The 23,825-nt window shown below is 39.3% G+C and overlaps 1 protein-coding gene across 1 annotated transcript in view; it reads right to left on the bottom strand.

Annotated features, from left to right (window-relative positions):
* Nucleotides 1–23,825, bottom strand: part of LOC130087267 (ephrin type-B receptor 1-B) — a 280,806-nt gene that overhangs the window by 8,743 nt on the left and 248,238 nt on the right. The window contains exons 8-12 of the mRNA XM_056253524.1: nt 22,248–22,356; nt 20,080–20,144; nt 11,834–12,019; nt 9,867–10,114; nt 8,426–8,641 (exon numbers count right to left, since the gene is read on the bottom strand). Coding sequence (XP_056109499.1) covers nt 8,426–8,641; nt 9,867–10,114; nt 11,834–12,019; nt 20,080–20,144; nt 22,248–22,356 — 824 coding nt within the window. The remainder of the gene's footprint in view (nt 1–8,425; nt 8,642–9,866; nt 10,115–11,833; nt 12,020–20,079; nt 20,145–22,247; nt 22,357–23,825) is intronic.

The raw sequence follows: 23,825 nt of genomic DNA on the forward strand, positions 1-23,825 counted from the left end.
ATTTGTGTGTCACACTGATTCAAATTGACAGTGGTTTGTTTCACCTTTGTTTCTGTTTCACCCGAAAGATTTACCTCACACACCCACCCATGCAAACAATGACTAAACACACACACACAGGTTTGAGAAACCACATGCTTTATGTTCCAGTGTACTGATGTCAATTAGTTCAGTCCTGCATCAGACATCAACCAAACAGTGAATGAAGAAAATTACTGAGCAGCATTCATGGAAGTGTGGTTTAGAATTTGTAGGTTTAGGCTTAAAAAGTGACAATAATAAAACTAATATTTTTGTGTGTATACCAGCTTAAAACGTGCTGCCAAGACACAATGTGGGTCGTTGCTAGGGCGTTGCTATGCAGTTCATTTGTCCTAAATGGTTTTTAGCAAGTGTGGTTGCTTCATGATTGCTTATTGTCTCCATGCATTCCGGTCTTTAGAAACGACTGGGGTCTCTACTTTAATATAAGTTAATATAAGGGAATTTTCCAGCACCTTAGCCCACCAGATTTACACTTTCTAAATGACAATTTAATGAAGTTTCAAAAAATAGACAGGAAATATTTCAGTGAGTTGCAGAAGAGGAAAAATGAATTCAAATGATTGTGCATGATGTCTGCTTGTGGGTGGGGATTTCTCATTTCTAAATGCAACTCTCGCTCAGTGTCCTTATGATGGAAAACTAAACACATAAGTATATGAAAGTACAACAACCCAACACAAGATTACATAATCTTGACATGTGGATGATCAAATGAAAAAAAATATATGCATGATTGGAGGGATTGGATGACCCTTTGTGCTTGAACTTTCTCCTGACCTTTGTGTTTAGTGACCTGAAAGACTCAATTTCATCTTCATCGATTCCAATAAAAGATTGAATGAACCTACAAACAACAGTCTTAAGGTCACCTTCACTGACCGCTTTCTGGCACGAGAGGTCTGTCACCATTACAGATGAAGCACATAAACACTGAATTCAGGTTAGTGACAATTACTTTTACATTGAATCCATGTAGTGTGAACAAAACAGAACTGATCCATTAATTGTAAATCCAAAAGCAGCACTGTTTTTCACCAATGACAGTGTTTGGAAACAAATGGGTGAATCACTGAAAGATGTAAAGTAAGCAAATACAATAAAATGGTATATCATTTATAGTTATAGTTTCGGATATGAGCTCTTCGTGTATAGTTCTGTTTCGGATATGAGCTGCAGTCTGACAGAACAATGAAGATCTGTACATGCACATGCATCTTTACATGCACACAGCAAACAACACTTGAACAACTGCAGAAGAAAGACGCACCACTTGTGTTTAATGTCCCAAACACAAACAATCTGCATTGGAAATGTGCCTGCATGAGGCAAGATGCAGCATAAATTTACAGTAGATCTGTGAAATATCTAAAAAGACAGAAGAGAAAAGAGACTGTCTGTCTATCTACTTTACAATACTTAAGAGAGATTGATGACAAAACATGAAGTAATGCAAAAATATAGAGTGGTGTAACACAAACCAAACACAAAACATATACAATGATATAAAATGACTCATACTTTGATAAAAGGTCCACCGTCCACCCCCATCTCACACTGATGTCAACAAACCAATGCTGCAAAATTGATGAATACTAGATCACCTTGTCTAACTGCTTTTAAATGATAACCCGTGGCCATTCGCTTTCTCTGTGGGCCTCACAGATCTAATTTGCTTATATCTTCTTCACTTACATTCATTTCAAATTCCAGTCCAAATTGTGCTGCAATAACATCAGCAGGCAAATCAGACGTCAGGGGAGCTGGTTCAGATAGCAGTAGGCTATCCGTGCGTATCTAACCTTTCGCCCCCTGTTCCCGGTCCCGTACTGCCCCGCCACCGCCCAGACACCCAACGGGGACAGTGCAAATTAAACCACGCTCACCTAATCCTTTATCATCCGTTCCTTTCAATTTCCCATCCAGGATTTTTAATATTAGATTATGACCTTGTCTTTCATAACCAGGTTAAGTATTCGTTTTTTCCTCTCGCTCTTTCTTTTTCTTTTAAGAGTTCTTTGTGCTTAAATGAAACAGCACTTGTACGCCACTGTGAACTGTTTTCACTGGGATCAAGTCTGTCACATGGCACTGTGCCCATGCTGCAGGTCAAAGGGCTGATTTCATGTTTAAATAATGACAGCCGAGGACAGCTGTGTGGTAAAATGGTGTTGATATCCTCCGTAACTTGCTAACCAATCTGCTCACAGTCAACATTTTACAAGAGAGGCAAGAGTCAAGGCTGCATAAACCCATGCAGGAAATTGAGACTGAATTGATAGTTCATATTGACTAAAATAAATCACAAAAAAATGCTGCAGTACAAATTATACACTAAAAGGGCAAACAACAGTTTTATAGCTGCTTGCACTTACGTTTTTTTGGGGTTAACGTGTAACTTGACCCCACTGTGGACATAGGTAGTACCTGAAATTGAATGTCTTGTTGAGGAGAGGTGTACAATTACTGTTATTAGCGATAAAATTAATGAAAATCCCCAAAACATGCATTGAAGAAAACACACAAGGCATATTTAGGGACCAGAATATCATAGGGCTCCAAGAATCCACTCAGAACATCTTCACAACCACCCAACAACATCCTGGCAACCATCTAACAACCAGCTAGCAACATTGTAGCAACCACCCACAACATCCAAGAAACCACTCACAACACCAGATCCAAGCAACCACCCATAAAACCCTAACAACCACCCAGTGACATCCTGGCAACCAACCAGAAACCACAACCACCCAGCAACCTCCTGGCAACGAACCAGAACCACTCTTGCAACCACAACCCCCAGCATCATATAGCAACTGGGTGGTTGCCAGGATGTTGCTGGGTGGATCTTATGGTTTTATGGGTGGTTGCTTGGATGTTGCTAGCTGGTGTTGTGAGTGGTTGCTGGGATGTTGTGGGTGGTTGCTACAATGTTGCTAGTTGGTTGTTAGAACAGCATACTAACAACTATAGCCCGACCGATATGAATTTTTTGGGGGCCGAGGCCGATACCGATATTAGGGAGTAAAAAAATCCCAATATCAATATATCGGCCGGTATTATTTATGTGTATATTTAAATATTAGCAATATTATTTGTGTATATTATAGTACAGTACCAGTCAAAAGTTTGGACACACTTTCCCATTTGTGTCACACTTTCCCACTGTGTCTACACCGTCAGCCCATTTTTTAGTTCTCTAGGGTTAACAGTGGTCCAGTCCCAAGCCAAGGCCATGCCCCAAATAACTTATATCAATAAATATATCAAAAGTGTCACTGGCAAAACCTTGTTATCTTCTATTATTAGTCTTAACTCCTCTAGTCTCTACCAGTGGAGGAAGTACTCTTTTTACTAAACGTCAGTACGTCATAAATATAATGAGGCATCAGTTTACTGTCGGAGATTTGTCGCTCGCGTCCCGCCGCATCCAGTGTAGACAGCATCACTGATTATAATGGGTTCAACTGTCTTTTGTTGAATGGGGAATTTAACGCTACTTTGTCACATGGTGAGACGCAATGCTATAAAGTAAATAAACATTGTCCTAGCATCCACTTAGAAAAATAAAATGTATAACAACTAGGGCTGTAACGATACGCGATATAAAATCGAAATCGCGATACTCAGGTCCACGATCCTGTATCGCGATGTGAGAAGGCAGAATCGCGATCACACCCCTTCCAACTTCCTGTCCAGAACCAGGGCTCGAATTTCGGCGCGGGATTGCGGGTATTGCGCATAATTCTAATCATTCCCGCAGGTCTCCCATTTATAATGCGGGAAATTCCCGCAATTGTAATCCACACAGATAATAAAATCAAATCATTCTTTTAACAACTATCTTCCAGACGCAATTTCACAAACAGCGTGAGTGTTCAGCGGTGCCGCGCGCGTCTTCTATCTCTTCTCATAATGTGTTGTGCAAGGCAGGCATCAAGAGCTGCGGCGATAATACACACTCGTGTTCAGGAGTCGGGACCATAGACTGTAAGGTCGGGACATGACGGAATATTCACTTGCACAATCGGGCCAGCAATGCATCGTGACTGAAGTCTATTTAAGTCTTACCAGTTTAAACATTCAAGCGATTTTAAACTAATCAGTGCTCGCGCACTCTCTGAGATTATTTTCTATGCGCTCATTTATAGAAAATCCGCCTCAAAAACAGCTGGCTAGTAACTATTTTTCGCGGATTATATTGCTTTAACACGCAAAATTGTCAATTTCGGTCTTTGTGAGTAGGCTATACTCTAAATATAGTTGGTTTTGTCTTTAATAAGCATAAAACGATGCCAGTATAATGAACACAGGATCCGTGCACTAGCTCTTAAAGTGACGGCAGCCATATGTGTCTGTCATTAATTTTGTTGTCAAACAACAAAAGATAGCTTTAAGTTAAAGGAATCAGGATTAATAGCCTATGTATTTAATTTATTCAGGACTAAAATACTACCCAGTGTTATTTTCCATTTGATTACTTTATTCAGTTTCTGTATATGAATACTAGTGTTAGACCTATTCAAAACTTTTCTCTTTAATTGTCTTTATTTGTATCTTTATTCTATTGTATTTATTTGTGCTACTTTTTTTCAATTTAATTAAACAATTTAAATCAAGCTTCCTTGTGATGTGTAAATTCTTAACAACAATATTACCCCATTGTAAAAATGCAATGAGCGCAAACATTTAGGCAAGATAAATGTAATAATTTTGTTTGGAAAAAATGCCCCCCCTTTCTCCCCCTCAAACAAAAAAAATCCCCCCCATGAGAATCATCTAAAGGGGAGATCGTTTTTGGCAAGTGGGGATCCCCCCATTTTCCAAAACGAAATTCAGGCCCTGAGAACTACCACATCTTTAAATTACTATTAGTATTATTTGAAGTTAACATTATAAAATACGTAGACCTACACCACAAAACTAGTTGAGGATAAATTATTTAAAATTTGGCAATTTCAGCATTATGGACTTGAAATTTGCAGCCAAAACTTGAAATATAAATTCTCAGAAAGTGCATTAAATGAATCCTCAATTGACCGGCAACACGTCCAACATGCAGATGCATATCCTACGGCACCATCCCGAAATCAATTTAGTTGGAGTACAGAACACAGCCCAAAAGCAGCAGCCTAAACTGCCTAGTATAGTTTAATAATTTGGATACTTATTATTGTTCTTTGGTGTTTAGATTATACAGGTTTTTCCTGATGTTATTTAATAAAAATACCGGTATTTTTTTTCTTCTCTCAAAATCTCTTTTTTTCACCACAAGCCCCGCCCCCGTGATAGAATCGCGATACGAATCGAATCGTGGGTCAAAAATCGTGATACGAATCGAATCGTGGGTTTGGTGTATCGTTACAGCCCTAATAACAACACAAAATCTAGTGTTACTTTAAGATTCTAAAAAAAACGTATTCCTTGGCATAAATGAAAGCATAAAATCAGCGTTCATTCAGAATGAACCTGGCTCTGTGATAGTGACCTTGAGACTTCCCATCTAAATGCTGTTTTACACTTTTAGAATTGTTCAAAGCAAGCTGTTGTGAGATCAGGAAAGATTAAGAAGCATAAAACGAGCACACATGTTGTTCTCAGCTGCACTGCACTGGGGACTGACACACACATACAGACAGGGAATGTAATAACTGATGGGCTTATATTGGCTTAGGTACCTGTGACACTTCAGACTACATCAAACACACACAAATGCATTTCTTGTTCTTAGAAAGATGTTTTTTTAGCAGATGAACAGACTGTACATGTACTAACTCTGATGGTGGTGAGGTCATTCATTCTCTTTTCAACACAAATACTAGCTCTACTGCTTGAGCTACAGGAGCAACAGTACAGGAGCAACAGTTGCCAACACTGATGCAACAAAACCAGACAACTAGTTTGTGATGGTCAGATGGCTTTTTTTTGTGTCATAGGCCAATTTCCACTGCCAGCAAACCACGTTGGGCAGTGTGAACTAGTTTAAGTGACAGTTCTTGGCCAGAATAAGTCGTAATCTGAACCATTCTTGACACTAACAGGCAAAAGTCTGGCTAAACAAGACTATACAATTGCATGAGATGCTAAAGGACATCAGACTTTAACACCTGGAACTGAGAAGACAAGTGTGGGAACATAACTGAAGACACTGAAGGAATTGAAATAGTGAATAAACAGGAAAGAGAGAATGAGCATGTCACATTCCACAATCTGGCATGCCTCGGAATGGAGAGGAAGAGGAAGAGGGAAACAGAAAGTGACAGAGAGGAGGGTGGCAGGGCGAGGGGGTGTCACACATTCAGATCCCACCTCAGTGTAAATAGTTTTATTTTCCATTTCCAGCACACAGCCACTGCACTTGTCATGCTGACAGCGAGAGGGAAGTCTGTGTTCATGCTGAGAAAGTGAGGGACAATTCTTTATTTCTTCACTTTCAATTTCACTCCCTTTTCTATTTCATCTCCTCCAAGACCAAGAATCCTCCAGTTTTGGGTGAGGAACTCATTGGCTAGTTTGTGTGTGTTTTAGAACAAGATTGTGTTATCTTCAAGTTAGACACAGTACATAAATAAGCCGAAAACAAATTTAAAAAGCAAAATGTCCATGTGACAGGAAGACAGATGGGCAGAAATACTTACACATTTCTCATCCTAAGAGTCCAGTACAGTACAGTACTGAACTGTGTGTCCAGACTGAATGACTGAATGTGACTGAGCTGTTCAGGTCTTACATTTTTCTATCCAAGTATGGACGGGAGGACGGATGGATGGACAAACAGAAAGACAGACATACAGAAAGAATGACAGACAGACATATACAGTAGATAGATATATAGATAGATAGATATGCCTACTCACAGTCAATATGTACCTAATCAGTGTTCCGTCACCAAAAAGGAGTGCTTGATGTCCTTTCATAAAACAGTGATATTGGACGCAGAGAGTGATTAATTGGTGAAAGAGTTGACAGAGTGACAGATGAAGCAACATAGTCAAACGACCTGAAATATCAGCAATGCATGGATGGATGGATGTGTGTGTATTTGTGTGCTAATCACATCACAGCGACTTAAACCTTCATATCTTCTGCGAATCCTTGTATAAATTCTACAGCATCATCAATGGAACAAAACACTGAAGGCCCTTTCACATGACTAGTGTCAACGTTCCCCTATGCAATGAACTCAGTAAAGAGAAAGGTCAAGCTACAACTTCTATGTCCGACACACAGGCAGACAGACAGACAGACAGACAGATAGATCAGAAAAATGGATGAATGGATAGATTATGTTGTATAATTTTATCAACCTAAACCAGGTTAGCAAACAAAAATGCCCCCCAAAAAACCCTGGGGGGTAATTAAATTCTCCCTCTATCAGTAAGGAAGACAGAGATGTTACATCAGCATCGCACCCCAGTTCACACCTTTGCCGCATATTCCTGTCAATCAACAGTCACCACAGGACATCCTGTTTGTGAATAGCGGCTGCCTTTGGGGCTTAATGAGCTTTCACACGTTTCAAGAGAGACAAAACGTTAGCTAAATATTCCTGTCTTTTGTCTCGTCTCCTTATCATCCGCCTCACATCTCTGATCACCAGCGCCGAGGAACCACCCGAGTGTAAACGATGAAATTGTTTGCTTACAATGCATGGGACATTTCGATGAGAGGTCTGAAGTGAATTTAAAACACGTTCAATAAAGGATGTGACCTAGAGCTGTTTTTCTCCAGTGCAGAGGAATTATGCATTGAAACGGTTGACCCTGCTAAAAGTGTGACTGTCAATGTACCAGCACCTCCGAAACCAGCCTGAATACAGAAATCATAACAGGGTCTGATAAGACGGAACAAGACAATGAATTATCAGTAAACCCAGATAATTACTAACGTGGCGAATCCACAGTACCAGAAATATCACAGTGCTCTGAATAGAGAGTCTTTAAGGAGGCAGGAGAAAATAGTATTTCATATTAATATTAAAGATCTGCAGCACAGGAGGGCTAATGATGCCTTGGATGCCTATTAATGAAACATAATAGAGAATTCTGGAAGTCTGAGCGCTCCATTTGGGGAGGCAGGCTATTGGAAGTCCAGTCACTTGGCTTTGTTCAATCACACACAGAATTTAAATGCATTTTTTTTTCTTCCCAGGAAATGGTCGTGTCCTGTCAGGGAGACAATTCACTGTTTCATTCTGGAGACATTTTAGGAAATAAAAGACAATAAAGCATATCCGAAAGAGAATATAAAACCAAAGCATGGAAATGAAGGACAGTATACCTGTCTTTTCAATTATCTCAAGCAAAAGTGCCAATCATGGCACCTATTATCTTCTGTTAAAATCAAGTGGTGAGTCTGATGTCCCTGGACAAAGTCTTACCAGTGAGCTGGTGTAGGTGGGGTCAGAGGTGTCTTCCTGCAGATAACGGGATAGGCCGAAGTCCGACACCTTGCACACGAGGTTGCTGTTGACCAGGATGTTGCGGGCAGCCAGGTCTCGGTGGACGTAATTCATTTCCGACAGATACTTCATCCCTGCAGCAATTCCCCTCAACATCCCCACCAGCTGGATCACCGTGAACTGCCCGTCGTTTTGCTACCACACAACACAGATATCACATGACATTCACCAATATGTCAAAGCTTAATCAAATGAGCTCTCTGTGTTTAGCTGTACACATCTGGTGGTTACTCTGGTGAGTCCCTTTCAAATTTCAGTTCAGTTCCTTAACTGAATTGAATTTGAATAGGGGTAGCAAACAGGACGTAGAACTCCAATTAAATTTTAAATGTAACAAACTTAATGTTATTTATAATTAGAATATTTGACTATATTAAAGAAGATTTAAAATGTGAAGATTTGAGACAGACAGGCAGACAGGTAGGTAGGTAGACAGGTAGGTAGATAGATAGATAGATAGATAGATAGATAGATAGATAGATAGATAGATAGATAGATAGATAGATAGATAGATAGATAGATAGATAGATAGATAGATAGATAGATAGATAGATAGATAGATAGATAGATAGATAGATAGATAGATAGATCTCCACTGTACCCTTGAATAAGGGGTGTTGCAATCAGCGTGGAATCAAACAGCTGAAAGTCGTTCTGAGACATGGATGCACTTTTAGAAACATGTTAATTAAATAAAAGGACAATTTTATTAAAAGGCAAACCCTTCAATAATTTGAGATTAACAGCAGCATGGACAAAATAAATATAAATAAAACAAATATAATAAAGTATTTGCACAACCGTAAAAGAAACATATTGATTTTACTTATTTGAACACCATTTGTGTTTAACAATCTTCATCAGTAGCTGTCTAAAACATGTTCTTTTTTTATTTTATTTTCTTTAACAGCACACAGTGGGGGACATTTCAGTTCCTTCGAAACTTCTGTTGCCACACAGTTGCCATGTTGCGCAAGTGAAAGCTTTGAACTGAACGCACGATAACAAACAGGGGTGGGGTGTGTGGATCGATGGTGACGCTACTCGGATGTGGTGGATTTTTAAGCCGACTTCAAAGAGAACCTTTATTGTGGCTCCAGATCAAAGCTAGGGAGAACCAATCCATGAGATTGAAAAAAACAGGCTGAACATCGATTAAGCAATGTACTTTTCCATGTCAGAGGGAAAGAATGAAACAGAGAGAGAGAGAGAAAGAGAGAGAGAGAGAGAGAGAGAGAGAGAGAGAGAGAGAGAGAGAGAGAGAGAGAGAGAGAGAGAGAGAGAGAGAGAGAGAGAGAGAGAGAGAGAGAGAGAGAGAGAGAGAGAGAGAGTGTGTGCTTGTTTTGGATGTTGCATTTACCCTAAGGAAAGAGTCGAGTGCCCCGTTCTCCATGAACTCTGTGACGATCATGACCGGCCGGCTTTTGGTGACCACCCCTTCAAGGCGAATGATGTTGGGGTGATCAAACTGCCCCATGATTGATGCCTCAGACAGGAAGTCGCGTCTCTGCTTCTCAGAATAACCCGCCTTCAGTGTTTTGATGGCAACGTAGATCTCTCGTTTTCCAGGCAGTTTCAGTCGACCTTTATATACTTCCCCGAACTCACCTGGGGCACAGAGAGAGGAAGAATGAGTGGGAGAGTATTTAGACCATAAAAACAATAAAGTGGTTAAAGATCCAAGCTCATAACTAAAAGACAGTAGATTCAAACTTCATAATTCAATGGATAGGAATGTGTATGTTTGGAGCAGTAGAAAGAGCTTTGAATCAATAAAATACACAGCAAATTGGATTCCCAAAAGCAAAACCTGTCGGAAATATGTCAATGATTGAAAGTCAGAATTTGAGAAGTTATATAGTTTGACTGCATGATGGAAAATCACTTATGTACTTACTTGAATTTATCCTTAACATCCTTAAAACGAACCACCCCAATTGAAAATTAACTTCAGTGATTCAGCAAAAAAGTTTCTGTATTGGTCAATCCAAGTGCATTCACATGTTACATAACTTCTAAAGCAAATAGCAAATAGCAAATAAAGAAGCCTTAAAAGTCCCAAAGTTTAAGTAATTTCAGGATTTAATCAAGCTGATTTCTGTAACTTTTCCATGATAAGTAAACCATTTGTAGGCTAAGTAAACCAATGTGGCAAACTGTCAACTTTTAAACATGGCTCAACCAATAGAGTTAGGCCCTGTCCTGAATGGCACCCTAAACACTCGAAGTCTTCCTCTGAGTCCGCACCTTCCTGACGTAACGCCGCTTTGACTGTCGGAAAGGAGTCAAACGTGCGCATCGAGGGCGCATATCGACCACAAAGGGGCGCTCATGAGCACCCTTCTGAAACCTAAAATGAACCTAAAATGGGACATCCTACGGTCTTAACAGACATGTGGCAGGCAGCCATTGTAAGTCCACAAGACCGAAAGTGCATATGAAGTGTGCAATTTGGGGCAGGGCCTTGGCTTGGGACTGGACTACTGTTAACCCTAGAGAACTAAAAATATAGTTACCAAATGAACCTCATATGAACCTCAAACAGTTCATATGTGGTAGCTTAAATGTTAAGCATTTGGGCTGTTAACACAAAAACTGCAGCTCGCAACCATGTGGATGTGACTCACTGGGTTCATTCTGACATTCAGCATGTCACTAAACCCCAGGTTGCATACAATAACTTCAGTAGAAGCAACTTTGGAACAAAACCAAGTTCGATTATTTATATGGCGCCAGAAGTGTTATAAAATCAATATAACTCAAGAAAAAAACGGGCAAAAATAGTAAGGGATAGGTTAAAGAGAAACTCTATCAACTTTGATTTGAGTTTTAGTGGTAAAAGGTTGAGAGTATTTGTTATGATCTGTGTGAAATCCATATGAGGTGCATCAGTGGATTAACTTTCGCTTTCTGCATCAGAGCAGACTGAGTCATAACTCGTCTTCACCATGACTCGGCAAGGAGACGAGGAGAAGAGCAGAGACCCTCAGGATGCTGTGTTGGGTGTCTTTCTTGTGATTGCGAGTAAATGCAAAAAAAAACCCCAAAAAACATGGCCATTGTAGCCTAAAAGTTTATGTGTAATAAATTATATGTTGAATTAAATCACATATTTCTTTCTAAAGCTACTTTTTGTAATGTATATTTGATGCTTTTCTCATTTAACACAATAATGACTTATATTAAATATCCATGTTTTTTTATATCTGAAAACTGTTATATCAATAATATTCAAAATGTCTATGCCATTTTAAAGCTTTATGCTCAAAAAAGTCAAAGTGATTCATGCATTTACACATGCACACATAGCAGAAACACACCACACACCTGCCCCAATAACTTCTTCAATCTTGACGGTGGAGACATCTATTTCCTTGGCGAATTCTCTGACGGCTTCATTTGGATCTTCGTAGGTGAAGGGGTCGATGTAGATCTTCATCCCCGGAGAGCCTGGCAGGGTCGGGCAGCCCATGGGAGTGTGGCAGTTAGAAAGATCTGGCCTCAAAGTGAGTTCTAGAACACAACAGAATCACACAGCTCCATGAAATGCTCTGAAGTTTCTTTCGCATAGTCTTCATTTCAGTGCAGTTGTAAAAACATTATGGCAAATCTATTTTATGATACCAATGAAAGGAGGTCAAGTCTGAGCACATTATTATAAACCATTTCTGTTTTAATGCATTTATCGAATCAGTAAATAAACAAATTCAATGTGAGTGGTTAAACAAGAGGCAATCTAAAACTTGAGTGGATTTATCTGAAATATGAAAATAATTACTGCACCCATCGCCTGGTGCTGATGACAACAATAGTTTCTCATAAAAAGACTGAAATAAATAGGGTTATGAATTGATTTAAATAAAAATACTGGCACCAAATGATTTTCATGACATTCAGTTCCGGTAACCATTCAGGTCTTGAACATCTGCATTCTTGAATATCAGCGATGAAGCATTAAAAGTAGTTCACACAAATCATTTGGACTATTTTTTATGAATACACTTATGGTGCTTTAGCATCCCCTTTGAAGCTTAAAAGTTTCATTGTAACTGTAAGGAAAACATCATTCAAAGGTGTCTCATTGTTTTTAAAGGAAGAAAGACATGCAGGTTAGGTGAAGTGGAGAGTCAAAAATGTGTGTGTGTGTGTGTGTGAGCCCTGGACTGACCATCTGTCCAGGGTGCTTTCCCCTGCCTCTGGCCTAAAAGAAACTGGGATAGGCTCCAGCACTATGACCCTAGAAGGTCGTATATGAAATAGATATATAGTTGTGTTTATTTCTTCCATTTTTTCCCTTTAAAAACATCATGGGATCATAGCTGCTGACTATGACATCATTAAACAGCGGTGGAACACAAGACAATTGCAGTGAATCACTCTCTCTCTCTGCTTCTCCAATAGAGCCGAATCAAATTCTCTTCTGCCTTTATCCCCCACAGGACCTCATAAACAGATAACGCAGACATGCTATCAAACCGCTCTCCATGGCAGAAGATGAAACTTCATGTGTAAACATCGAGGATGCAGAAAGTAATCTCAGAGAATCAGAGAGAACCAGCAACCCACACAAATAAAACAAACATTAAACGAGCTCTAAAAGGAGGTGTTCATATCCGCTGTCCAATACGAAAAAGACCCAAAAGCAGGTGTGCAAGCTGATGCAATCACACTGAAAGACACAGACTAACGTCTGCTTCAGAAGAGATGGACGCTGGAGGGCGGAGAGACCAGGGAATGTCACCCAGCGTGACAGGAAGGCCAAGAGACATTCAAGTCTTCCAGCACGATAATAACCCATCCTGCACACACTCGACTGACAACCATTTCAACACTGTGAAATGTATCAAAATTCACCCTATTTACTTAATAAATAATGAAGAATTTTATTGTGCATGATTCAACAGTGCATGTTATTATAAAGACGAAATGTGGGTGGGTCTTCATGATCTTGAAAATCATGAAAATATAATTACTTTGACTGCTGAAATCAGCTGTTCTTTCTTTTTCAATGCCATGTGAGCAGGGCAAAATAATATTAATAAATAATATAACAAACATATTGACAGTCAATCAAATATCAATAGATGTTGAAAAATCAAGCCCTGTCCTACATTATTTCTTACTTAGTATTCACTCAAAAATATGTCTCATTATTATTGTCTCATATCCAGAGAAAATGAATGGCATTTGACCTTTTGAAATAAAAGAGCTTTACATGACAACATAGTTCAAGTTAAAACTTCCTTTCCAGTAGGGCTGTGAAAGGATTAATCGTGATTAATCGCATCCAAAATAAAAAATGTGTTTACATAATATTTGTGTGTGTACTCTGTATAATTATTTTGTATATATAAATACACAAACATGCATGTATATATTTAAGAAATATTTCCATGTATATATATATATATATATATATAATTTATATTATACAGTTTTTCACAAAAGTGAGTACACCCCTCACATTTCAGCAAACATTTTAGTATATTCTCTCAAGTGAGAATACTATAGAAATGAAACTTGGATATATTTTAGAGGGGTCATTGTGCTGCTTGTATAGCAGTATATATTTACTGTCCTCTGAAAATGACTATATTCTTCTAATTCAACATACAGCCAATACTGTCAAAATAGCTGGAAACAAAAGTGAGTACACCCTAAGTGAACATGTCAAAACTGTGTCCAAAGTGTCAATATTTTGTGTGAACACCATTGTTATCTAGCACTGCCTTAATCCTCCTAGGCATGGAGTTCACCAGAGCTGCACAGGTTGTTGCTGGGATCCTCTTCCACTCCTCCATAATGACATCACAGAGCTGCTGGATGTTAGACACATGACGCTTCTCCTTCCACTTGAAGACGCCCCACAGGCGCTCAATAGGGTTTAGGTCTGGAGAAATACTTGGTCACTCCATCACCTTCACCTTCAGCTTCCTCAGCAAGGCAGTTGTCATCTTGGCGGTGTGTTTGGGGTTGTTATCATGCCGTTCGGCACAGTTTCTGAAGGGAGGGTATCATGTTCTGCTTCAGAATGTCGCAGTACATGTTGGAATCCATGTTTTCCCCAATGAAGCGCAGCTCCCCAGTACCAGCAGCACTCATGCAGCCCCAGACCATGATGCTACAACCACCATGCTCGACTGTAAGCAAGACACAATGTTCTTGGTACTCCTCACCAGGGCATCTCCAAACATGCTGGACACCATCTGAGCCAAACAAGTTTATCTTAGTCTCATCAGACCACAGGACATGGTTCCAGTAATGCATGCTCTTGGACAGGTTGCTTTCAGCAAACTGTTTGCAGGCTTTCTTGTGAGCCAGCTTAAGAAGAGGCTTCCTTCTGGGACGACGGCCATGCAAACCGACTTGTTGCAGTGTGTGGCATGTGGTCTGAGCACTGACAAGCTGACCTTCCGCTTCTGCAACTTCTAAAGCAATGCTGGCAGCACTTGTGCGTCTGTTTTTTGAAGCCAGCTTCTGCACCTGACACAGAGCACGAGGTCTCAACTTCTTTGATTGACCCTTGCAAGGCCTGTTACGAGTAGAACCCGCCTTGAAAACCTCTGTATGACCCTGGCCTGTACTGTAACTCAGTTTCAGGGTGTTACCAATCTTCTTATAGCCTAGGCCATCTTTGTGGAGAGCAACAATTCTAATTCTCAAATCCTTAGAGAGATCTTTGCCATGTTGAACATCCAGTGGTTAGTATGAGAGAATTGTACTCAAAGCACAAATTTTAACTGCTCTAATACAAGATACAACAATTTGAATGGTCCTGTCAAGCAGACAAAAACATGAACATGATGAATAGGACATGTGGCTTTGCATGGTTAAACGACATACAGCTATTATCACTTAGGGTGTACTCACTTTTATGTTGAGTTATTTTCACAGGACAGTAAATATATACTGATATACACATTGAATACTCTAAAATATATCCAAGTTTTGTCCCTTGAGAAGATATACTCTAAAATGTTTTCTGAAATGTGAAGGGTGTACTCACTTTTGTGAGATACTGTAAATATAAATATTTTATTTATAAATATCTTAAATATATACATGCATGTGTGTGTACTTATATATACAAAATAATTATACACAGTACACACACATATATTATTTAAACACATTTTTATTTTGGATGTGATTAATAGCCATACTTTCCAGAAAAAAAAAAAAACGAATAATTTATGCTGAGAAATAGAAACATTTATGCTGCAATTAGAAAAAATGTATGCTGTAAATAAAGGCTCATTCTGAGATCTTTTGACATCAGACGTTAGGTAACACTTTAGTTTAGGGTCCAATTCTCACTATTAACTAGTTGCTTATTAGGATGCATATCACTAGGATATTGGCTGTTTATTAGTACTTATAGAGCACATATTAATGCCTTATTCTGCATGACTTATGCATCCCTTAATCCTATCCAATACCTAAACTTAACATCTACCTTACTAACTATTAATAAGCAGTAATTAGGAGTTCATTGAAGAAAAAGTCATACGTAATAGTTAGTTAATAGTGAGAATTGGACCCTAATCTAAAGTGTGACCAAAATTAATACATCCAAATCAAATTTTGAACGTCAACCATGGCTATTCAGTGATCAGAAACCAGAGGAGGAAGCAGAATACATGCTCTTATTCCATAACACCACAAAACTAACATGTGTCTTTCACATGTTGTGCTGTTCTTCAGTGTGTGCAGCACCTGCCGCTCTGCAGATCCTTCTGAAGGATCCTGCAGTTAGAAGCAAAAAGTCGAAGTTTATTTTAACAAGGTCCCTAGTCATTTCTAAAGCTTTACTAACATTTTAAGTGGACATCAGGGGGAAAAAACTGATGAAAGGAATGTATGATATGAACCCTTTAAGCTGAAAAATGTCATGAAGGTCTGTTGAATTATTCATTTCAAACACACAACGTGCACAAACCTACAGAGTGCTTTAATTTTAGAAATGCGGCTTTCGTTCATCAATAACTCAAATAGCAAACAGTTTATCTCCCCTCGTCCTCTGGAGTAATGCATCGTAACAGCTCCACTCGTTTCTTATGGCTGAGAAAGGGAAATAAAAATATATATGTTAATATTTCATAGCCACTTGATCCATGCGTGCCTGGAACGCCAACTGCTCTGCCACTTCACTGAACCCCAGTCCCACAGGAGAGAGAGAATTAAGAGAGAGAGAGACCAGAATGCATCACTTCTACCTGGACACTAAAAACCCTGTGAGATAGAACAGAAACTTCTGGCCAAGCCCCCGAGGACAGACACTTGCACAGCATCCAAAATCGAATACTTCCCTACTGTATAGTATGCGAAAAACAGTACGCCAAAACAATAGCATGTCCAAATACAAAACATTCAAAAAAGTAGCTGAAAAGTATCCGGATGACCTACTACTACTGTCAAGTTTCTGAAGTGTGCATTTGATGGACACTTTACTGTCCCATGAGGCCACGGGAGAGGATTTTTTGAATGGAAGTGAAGCAACGCAACTGACGCTGGTAGATCACGTGACAGTAACAACATGGCGGATGTAGAACATCCGAATTCTGATCATGAGTTACTGTAGTCTTTCCCATCTAGCGTTGTTAATCTTGGTTTGTGAATAGGATCGTCTTAATACACTTCCTGCACACTGCAAACGCCTGACCCCTGGACTGTGTAATCGCATTGTTTCTGAGCTTTGAAAGAACAGCCGTCTCTGATGCGTCCTGATACATAAAAGGATCTGTCTCAGGTTAAGAAGCTTTGAGAATATCAGCCCATTTGTGCTCTTATGCGGAGCGTCTGACACAGTGTAAGCATTATTTAGATCAGATTAGTTGCATCTCGCTGATCTCTCAGGTGAAAGATGATTTTTCTCTATCTCTCTGGTATTAAAAAGCCATGCGTTATGAAGCGTACTCCATTATGACTCTGCCACATTATGGGTGCCTCACTATTGCAAGGTTCTATTAAGTTTTAAATCAATATTTTACACACAACCATATTTCCATTTTGTGTCCAGCATTCATTTTTCTTCATTCACAGCAATTTTCTTCATTCAGATCCTTAGGGTGCTCATTATATATATATATATATATATATATATATATATATATATATATATATAGAGAGAGAGAGAGAGAGAGAGAGAGAGAGAGAGAGAGAGAGAGAGAGAGATATTGGTGGAGAGAGGTGGGCGTTTCATTTGTTATCTGGTTCCAGCTTGACAACAGCACTGGTTGTGACTCAGCAAAATAAAGGTACAGAAATAGCTGTGACACAACATAGAGCATACAATTTCACACGGACTCCTACAGTTGCCTGTGCACAGTCCTGCAGCAAATACATGGAAGAAAGGATTATAACAAAAAAAATGTTTTGTGCTACAGTAACACTGTATTGTTAATTAGGCTGTTTTTATCTATCCGATATATGCGCATGGATGGATGAAACAATACAAAAAGACTGGAAGACAATAGAAAGAACAAAAGAGTGATGGAAATCAAGTGTAGCGTCAGTTCTGGCAGGTCACGTTTGCCAAGCTCGCATCAGCTGATCCACGTCTACCTACAGCACTACGACGCCTAGTATCACAGCATCCATATATAAGCTCCTTCAGTATTATCAGCAGCTATTGTGTTCCTCAGGAGCTAATTACCCTCCTCCATCCCCAGCTCCTCCTCTCGTCCAGTCAGGATTTGGTATTCTGATTCCTCTTTGGATCAGACTAAATTCTCGAATTATGTTGTACATTAAAATCTATCTGCAATACATTCATGTTGGTTCTGTTCTGTTCACCCTAAGGGGGGGTTATTGCTGCTCTCTCTGCTCTTATCCATGCTAGGCTGCACGGATGCGCAGAGAGTTCTTGCCCAGAACAGAACCATACCGCCAATCCAAACTGTATGCTAACTGTCAATCGTATTTGACGATAGTGGTCCTGACAGAACAATAGAATTGAATGATAGAACAATAGACAGATAGATAGAACAATGGATAGATAGACTGATAGAACATCAGATAGAATCTTAGAATGACTAAATGAAAGACAAAATGATAGATAGACAGACAGACAGACAGACAGATGGACAGATGGACAGACAGACAGACAGACGGACAGACAGACGGACGGACGGACAGACAGACAGATGGACAGACAGACAGACAGACGGACAGACGGACGGACGGACGGACAGACAGACGGACGGATGTATTTTTAGATGTGGCTGTTCTTGAAATACAATATATACACCTCTGCTGAAACGACCTAAAAAAATTTAAAACATCAAAACAGCAGGCGTTGCTAATATCCTTCATTAGAAACAATAAATGGTTATTAGTCCAAATAGCTCAGAGTAATTAATGGATATGAGGTCGCTGTCCTTAATTTCCAGTCCAAATTCAACTTCAGTATTTGGGGAAATGTGATATGCTTGCAATTTGAATAAAAGTGTCCTAAATAATAAAATGTAAAAGTGGTTACTAAAACAGTTCGTTAATGAAGTATTAAATGAATATGGGGTCACTGTCCCTAATTTAATAGACATATTAATAGACATTATTAATAATTGTATATCATCAAATATAAAAAAAAAACTTAAATCAAAAAATTGCAGTATGATAACCATTTTTTTACCCAAACACCATAGTCATTAATACTACAAAACGACTACCATTGTCAATAAATGAATAAATAAATAACACTCCTTCTTTAAATATTATATATATTATGATTTTACAGTAATAACAATAACTGTAGCAATTATTTACTTTTTTTTTGTGTAGAAACTGTGGTTCCATTTTTGCAAAAGTCAGCCTGTCCTTGGTGCTGGAGTAATTCATAAATGTCCTGCTGGATTAAGTTTGAAAGTACTGATGAAGTTCACTTCTGTATTCCAGCACCTTAAATAAGTTTTAATAATGCTAATGTTAGAAAACCCAAGGATGTCTGTGACATTTTGGCCAATTATATTCATAGTCAAAAGTCTTTCTCTTAGTTTTTAGCTCATATGCATTGACATTCAAGACTGAATAAATTTTGATACAGTAATTATCTGAATATTTCTCCTCACAACGAGATCATGTTCTCACAGTCTTAGTCCTCTGTTCTTTATTCCTCTTTCTAAATTGTCTGTTTGATGTGCAAGTCTGGCTGTCACATCATTTGTTTACTTTTTTGTCTGCACTTATGTTAATTAAATTTGGTTTCGCAGATCGCCCACCGAATCCTCGGAGAGGTTGCTTACAAGGAGGCCGAGAGAAAGGGAGAGAGAGTTCTCAGTTCCTAATGAGCCTGAAGCTTCTTGCAGGGCTATGGGATGTATACAGGTAGGAAAAGCTTTTTAATGTCAGCTTCTAAAAAGTGCACATGCCTGGAGCGATCCCTCGTTCCTTTCCTCCGTTTCACCGCATCCCCCGGCATTTCCTGTAACCTCACATCTCTATCCTTCTGTTTTCCTCTCTGTTTACTTTCGCTCATATTCAAAACCCCTTTCAGGTCAGGTTTGCCCCAGAGGAAGGGGCGGAGCTGAGCATAAAACAAAGATGTCCGTCAGTATTAACAGTGATTTGCTCACCTCTGCCAGTGCTGTAGTGCTGGAGTTTGTCACTGTACACAGCCTCCTTATTGTAAGCTCGTTTCCTAAGAGAAAAAGGGGAAGAGAAAATACAATTAAAACATATAGTTCATAAATGAATCTGGATTTGCTCGGCTGGCTGAAACAAGTGTCTGAGTCTTATAGGGTTAGAGTTAGCCTTATAGGGGCTTTCGCAACGGAGGAAACTTTTCATAGTTCCTGGAGCTATCGGCGAAAGTACCCGGATTTTGGCGTGTTCGCACTGCAGGAACTAGTAACAATATTAGTTTTACTTCAGAGTAGGGTCTAAACCAGCACTATAGGAACTTTCCGTGGTGTTAGTATACGCTGATTGGCCGAACGCAAGCGTAACACCAGCACCCGCCATTTTTTTTAAAGTTGTGTAAACACAGATTATAGCCTATATATTTACTCCAGAAACTAACTCTACAAACATGGATAACAGTGATAGATGGGCCTCTTAACTTTTACGCTAAGGAGAAAAACCAACCCAAGTTTGAGGGGACCAAGCGAAACATGATTATATATTTCTGCTCAGCTAGCAACACTGGACATCAACCACACGGCATACGCTAATAACATTTCATATACTGTCTACTTTCTATGTATAACAGTTCTATCTAATAACGTATTAGACAGGACTGTTAGACAGATCGTAAACTAATGAACACGGAGGATGCCAGCACTGTGTGGTCTGGCGTTCTCAGCACTGTCAAAATAAAGGTCAGCCGCGCCGTCAAAATAAAAGTCACAACAACGAGCGCGGCTTACGTCACTTCAGAGTTCCTACTGGCGGTGCAAATGCAACCAGGAAAATGTTCCTAAGGGAACCATTAGTTTTCAGGGAACCACCCTGGTGGCTAGTTCCTAGAAATAAGTTCCTAGAACAACCCGGTGCGAAAGCCCCTATTGTGTCACATTATAAGCGTCTAACATTTATTCGCTGTTTTAAGTGGGGCAGAGGTATTTTTTAGGTCAGACGTTCTTTGAGAATAGTTGTTTTGGTGGTCTGGTGTTATCAACGATACAAAAAGGAAGTACATTCGGGCCAAATGGCAGTTTATTCTGGCAAAGAGCCACCTACCGTACTCAAGTCAGGAAAAGACCGCTTGATAGACATGTCACGCCAAGTGACCAATCGCAGTTGGCTTTGCCTTTGTGTGTCATTTAGGGTTCCATATTCAATATTAGTACCACAATAATAGGTAGGCACATAGGCCTTTCAAAAGCTTTATGATCTAAATTTCTGTTTGACCAAAAGTAAAGCCTGAAGTCAAAACATTTTGTCAGTTTCTTTTGGATATCGTTGTGTCTGGTGGTTTGCAGAGGGAGGCTTTTTTTGATACAATTCCTTTTATGTATGGATTAAAAGCATGAATTGCTTACTATTTACAGGAATTGCATCACCTCACTCATCATTAACGTTCCCCTACAGCAAAGAACCAACTTATATAAAGATCAATTTATCAGCATGAGGTGCGCTTGTGCTCTGAGGAGAGCTAGTGCCAGTCCTGAGACTGACTCTAACCAATGGGATTTGAAACATGGAATGACACTAACAGATCACTGGTCCGGAGCCCAGAGTAAATATATATATATCGTGGCCATGAGTGAACAATTCGTTCCCACAAATTAGGAATTCATTCCCTCGTTTTAGTAAATTGTGGCCATGATTAACTAATTCGTTCACTTGTTTTAGTTAAATTGTGGCTACGAATTAAGAATTAGTTCCCACGATTCATTTGTTCCCTCGTTTTAGTAAATCGTGGCCACCAATTCGTTCCTTAGATCTGATTTAACATAAAGAAGGGAGAAAATTATGACAACCTGGCCACAATTTAGTAAATCAATGGAACAAATTAGTAAAATGTGGCCACAATATAAATTGTTTCCCCACATCGTCACGTGCAATCAATACTATGGTGTTAATAACATTTTATTAATTATATTACAAGCAAATGATACAGTATATATATATACTGTTTATGACTCTTTTTTGTATCATTTTTGTATATGTATTTTTACATACATTTTAAGTAAAAGGATGAAACGGGAACACATTTAGCTAGTCTGAACTCGCTCGTGTCTTTCTCTCCTTGCGTGCACATGCAGCAGCCACATGTCTGGCTCCATAATGGCGAACTCACCTGCTACAGACTATAGATATGGCCACCAGAGACACGATGAAGACCACTCCAGCCGCGGCTGAGCCCGCAATCAGCGGCAACTGCTCCCTCAGCTCTGATTTATAGTCGTCTAGACAGAGAGAGACAGGATGCATTAGGCTACAGAAATAACTGAAATGGCCACTGCCTATAGAGATGAAACAGGGGATGAAAGAACGTAAACAAAACATTTCAAGAGAACCTATTCAGGGAAGCGTTTCATGGACTGCATGAATAGGAGAATGAAAGAGAGGGGGAGGCGGCACAAAGTCGTATGGAAAAAAGGAAGAATAGGAGAATGAAGAATTGTGAGGAGGTGTGAGCTTTGAAAGAAATAGAGGAGAAGGGAGAGAGGGATAATAGAGTGATACAATGATACAAAAGGAAGTGCTGAAACACAGCGGTCAGGTAATACTAATGCCGATTGCTGACAGATGTCAACTGAGAATGAGTGATGGAAAAGGATAGATGGAATGAATAAAGGGAAGGAAAAACACTTAAGGTACACAGCTGAATGACAGTGACCAGTGAAGTGTGTGTGAGTGAAGTGTGCGGCCACAGCACCGCAAATCCCACCGTCACAGTCTAAAAACGACAAAGAAGAGGATGGGATGTCCTTTCTCGATGTTCAAATACAGCCAAACGCTCGACCAGCTCGCACATGAAACATCTGTGTGGTTTGGAGAAGCTTCTTTGACGCCGTAGCTTGCTAAGCTACAAGCTTCTCATGATTTTACGTATTGCAGTCATGCTAACTTATAGTTAGCTACACTACAAACAAACAAAATGTGGCTAGCTACATGAAGCTATGTAAACATAAAAAGGTACAGAGAGAAAGATAATATCAGATAGAATAATAAAGGAAAGCTGGGGGGACTGATATACATCATGATTTGTCAGTATGTGTGCGACAGACAGATCTAATCTCGTGAAAAAGCTGCTAGCTACATGAAAAACTTAAAAAAAACAGTGGTTACTTATGAATTTCATTGCATTGTACGTAAACTTGCTATGTACGAGTTGCATTTTGCACATTACCGTTCAAAAGTTTGGGGATACATTTCAAACAACTGATCTTTAAACCGTTAATAATAAGAAATGTTTCTTGAGCAGCAAATCAGCATATTATAATGATTTCTGATGGATCATGTGAAGACTGGAGTAATGATGCTGGAAATTCAGCTTTGCCATCAGAGGAATAAATAAAACATCTATTAAAACAGAAAATGCTTATTTTAAAATGGAACTATATCCCTGTTTACACCTGGTATTAAGATGCGTTTTTGACGATCCAATCACAAGTGGATGACGATAAATACAGGTTTTTATGTAAACCTGGTCTAAGCTAAGTAAACGGGGTCTAAAATATTTTGAGCTTGTCTACTTTTGACCACTTCCAGAGGTACTCGGAAACGCATTTGACCAGATTGCTTTCGTAGGGTAAACACTCATGTGTTCAAATGCGTTTGAACAGCAACAAAAGACCGTCTACTCTCCGCCTACTGACCTAATGTGTAAACATTACAGGGAACGCAAGCATATTTTGTCCATTAGATTGAA

Source organism: Rhinichthys klamathensis, unplaced genomic scaffold (genome assembly GCF_029890125.1).
Source record: "Rhinichthys klamathensis goyatoka isolate OS25496 unplaced genomic scaffold, OSU_Roscu_1.1 h1tg000105l_1, whole genome shotgun sequence".
In the NCBI taxonomy this organism is placed as follows: domain Eukaryota; kingdom Metazoa; phylum Chordata; class Actinopteri; order Cypriniformes; family Leuciscidae; genus Rhinichthys; species Rhinichthys klamathensis.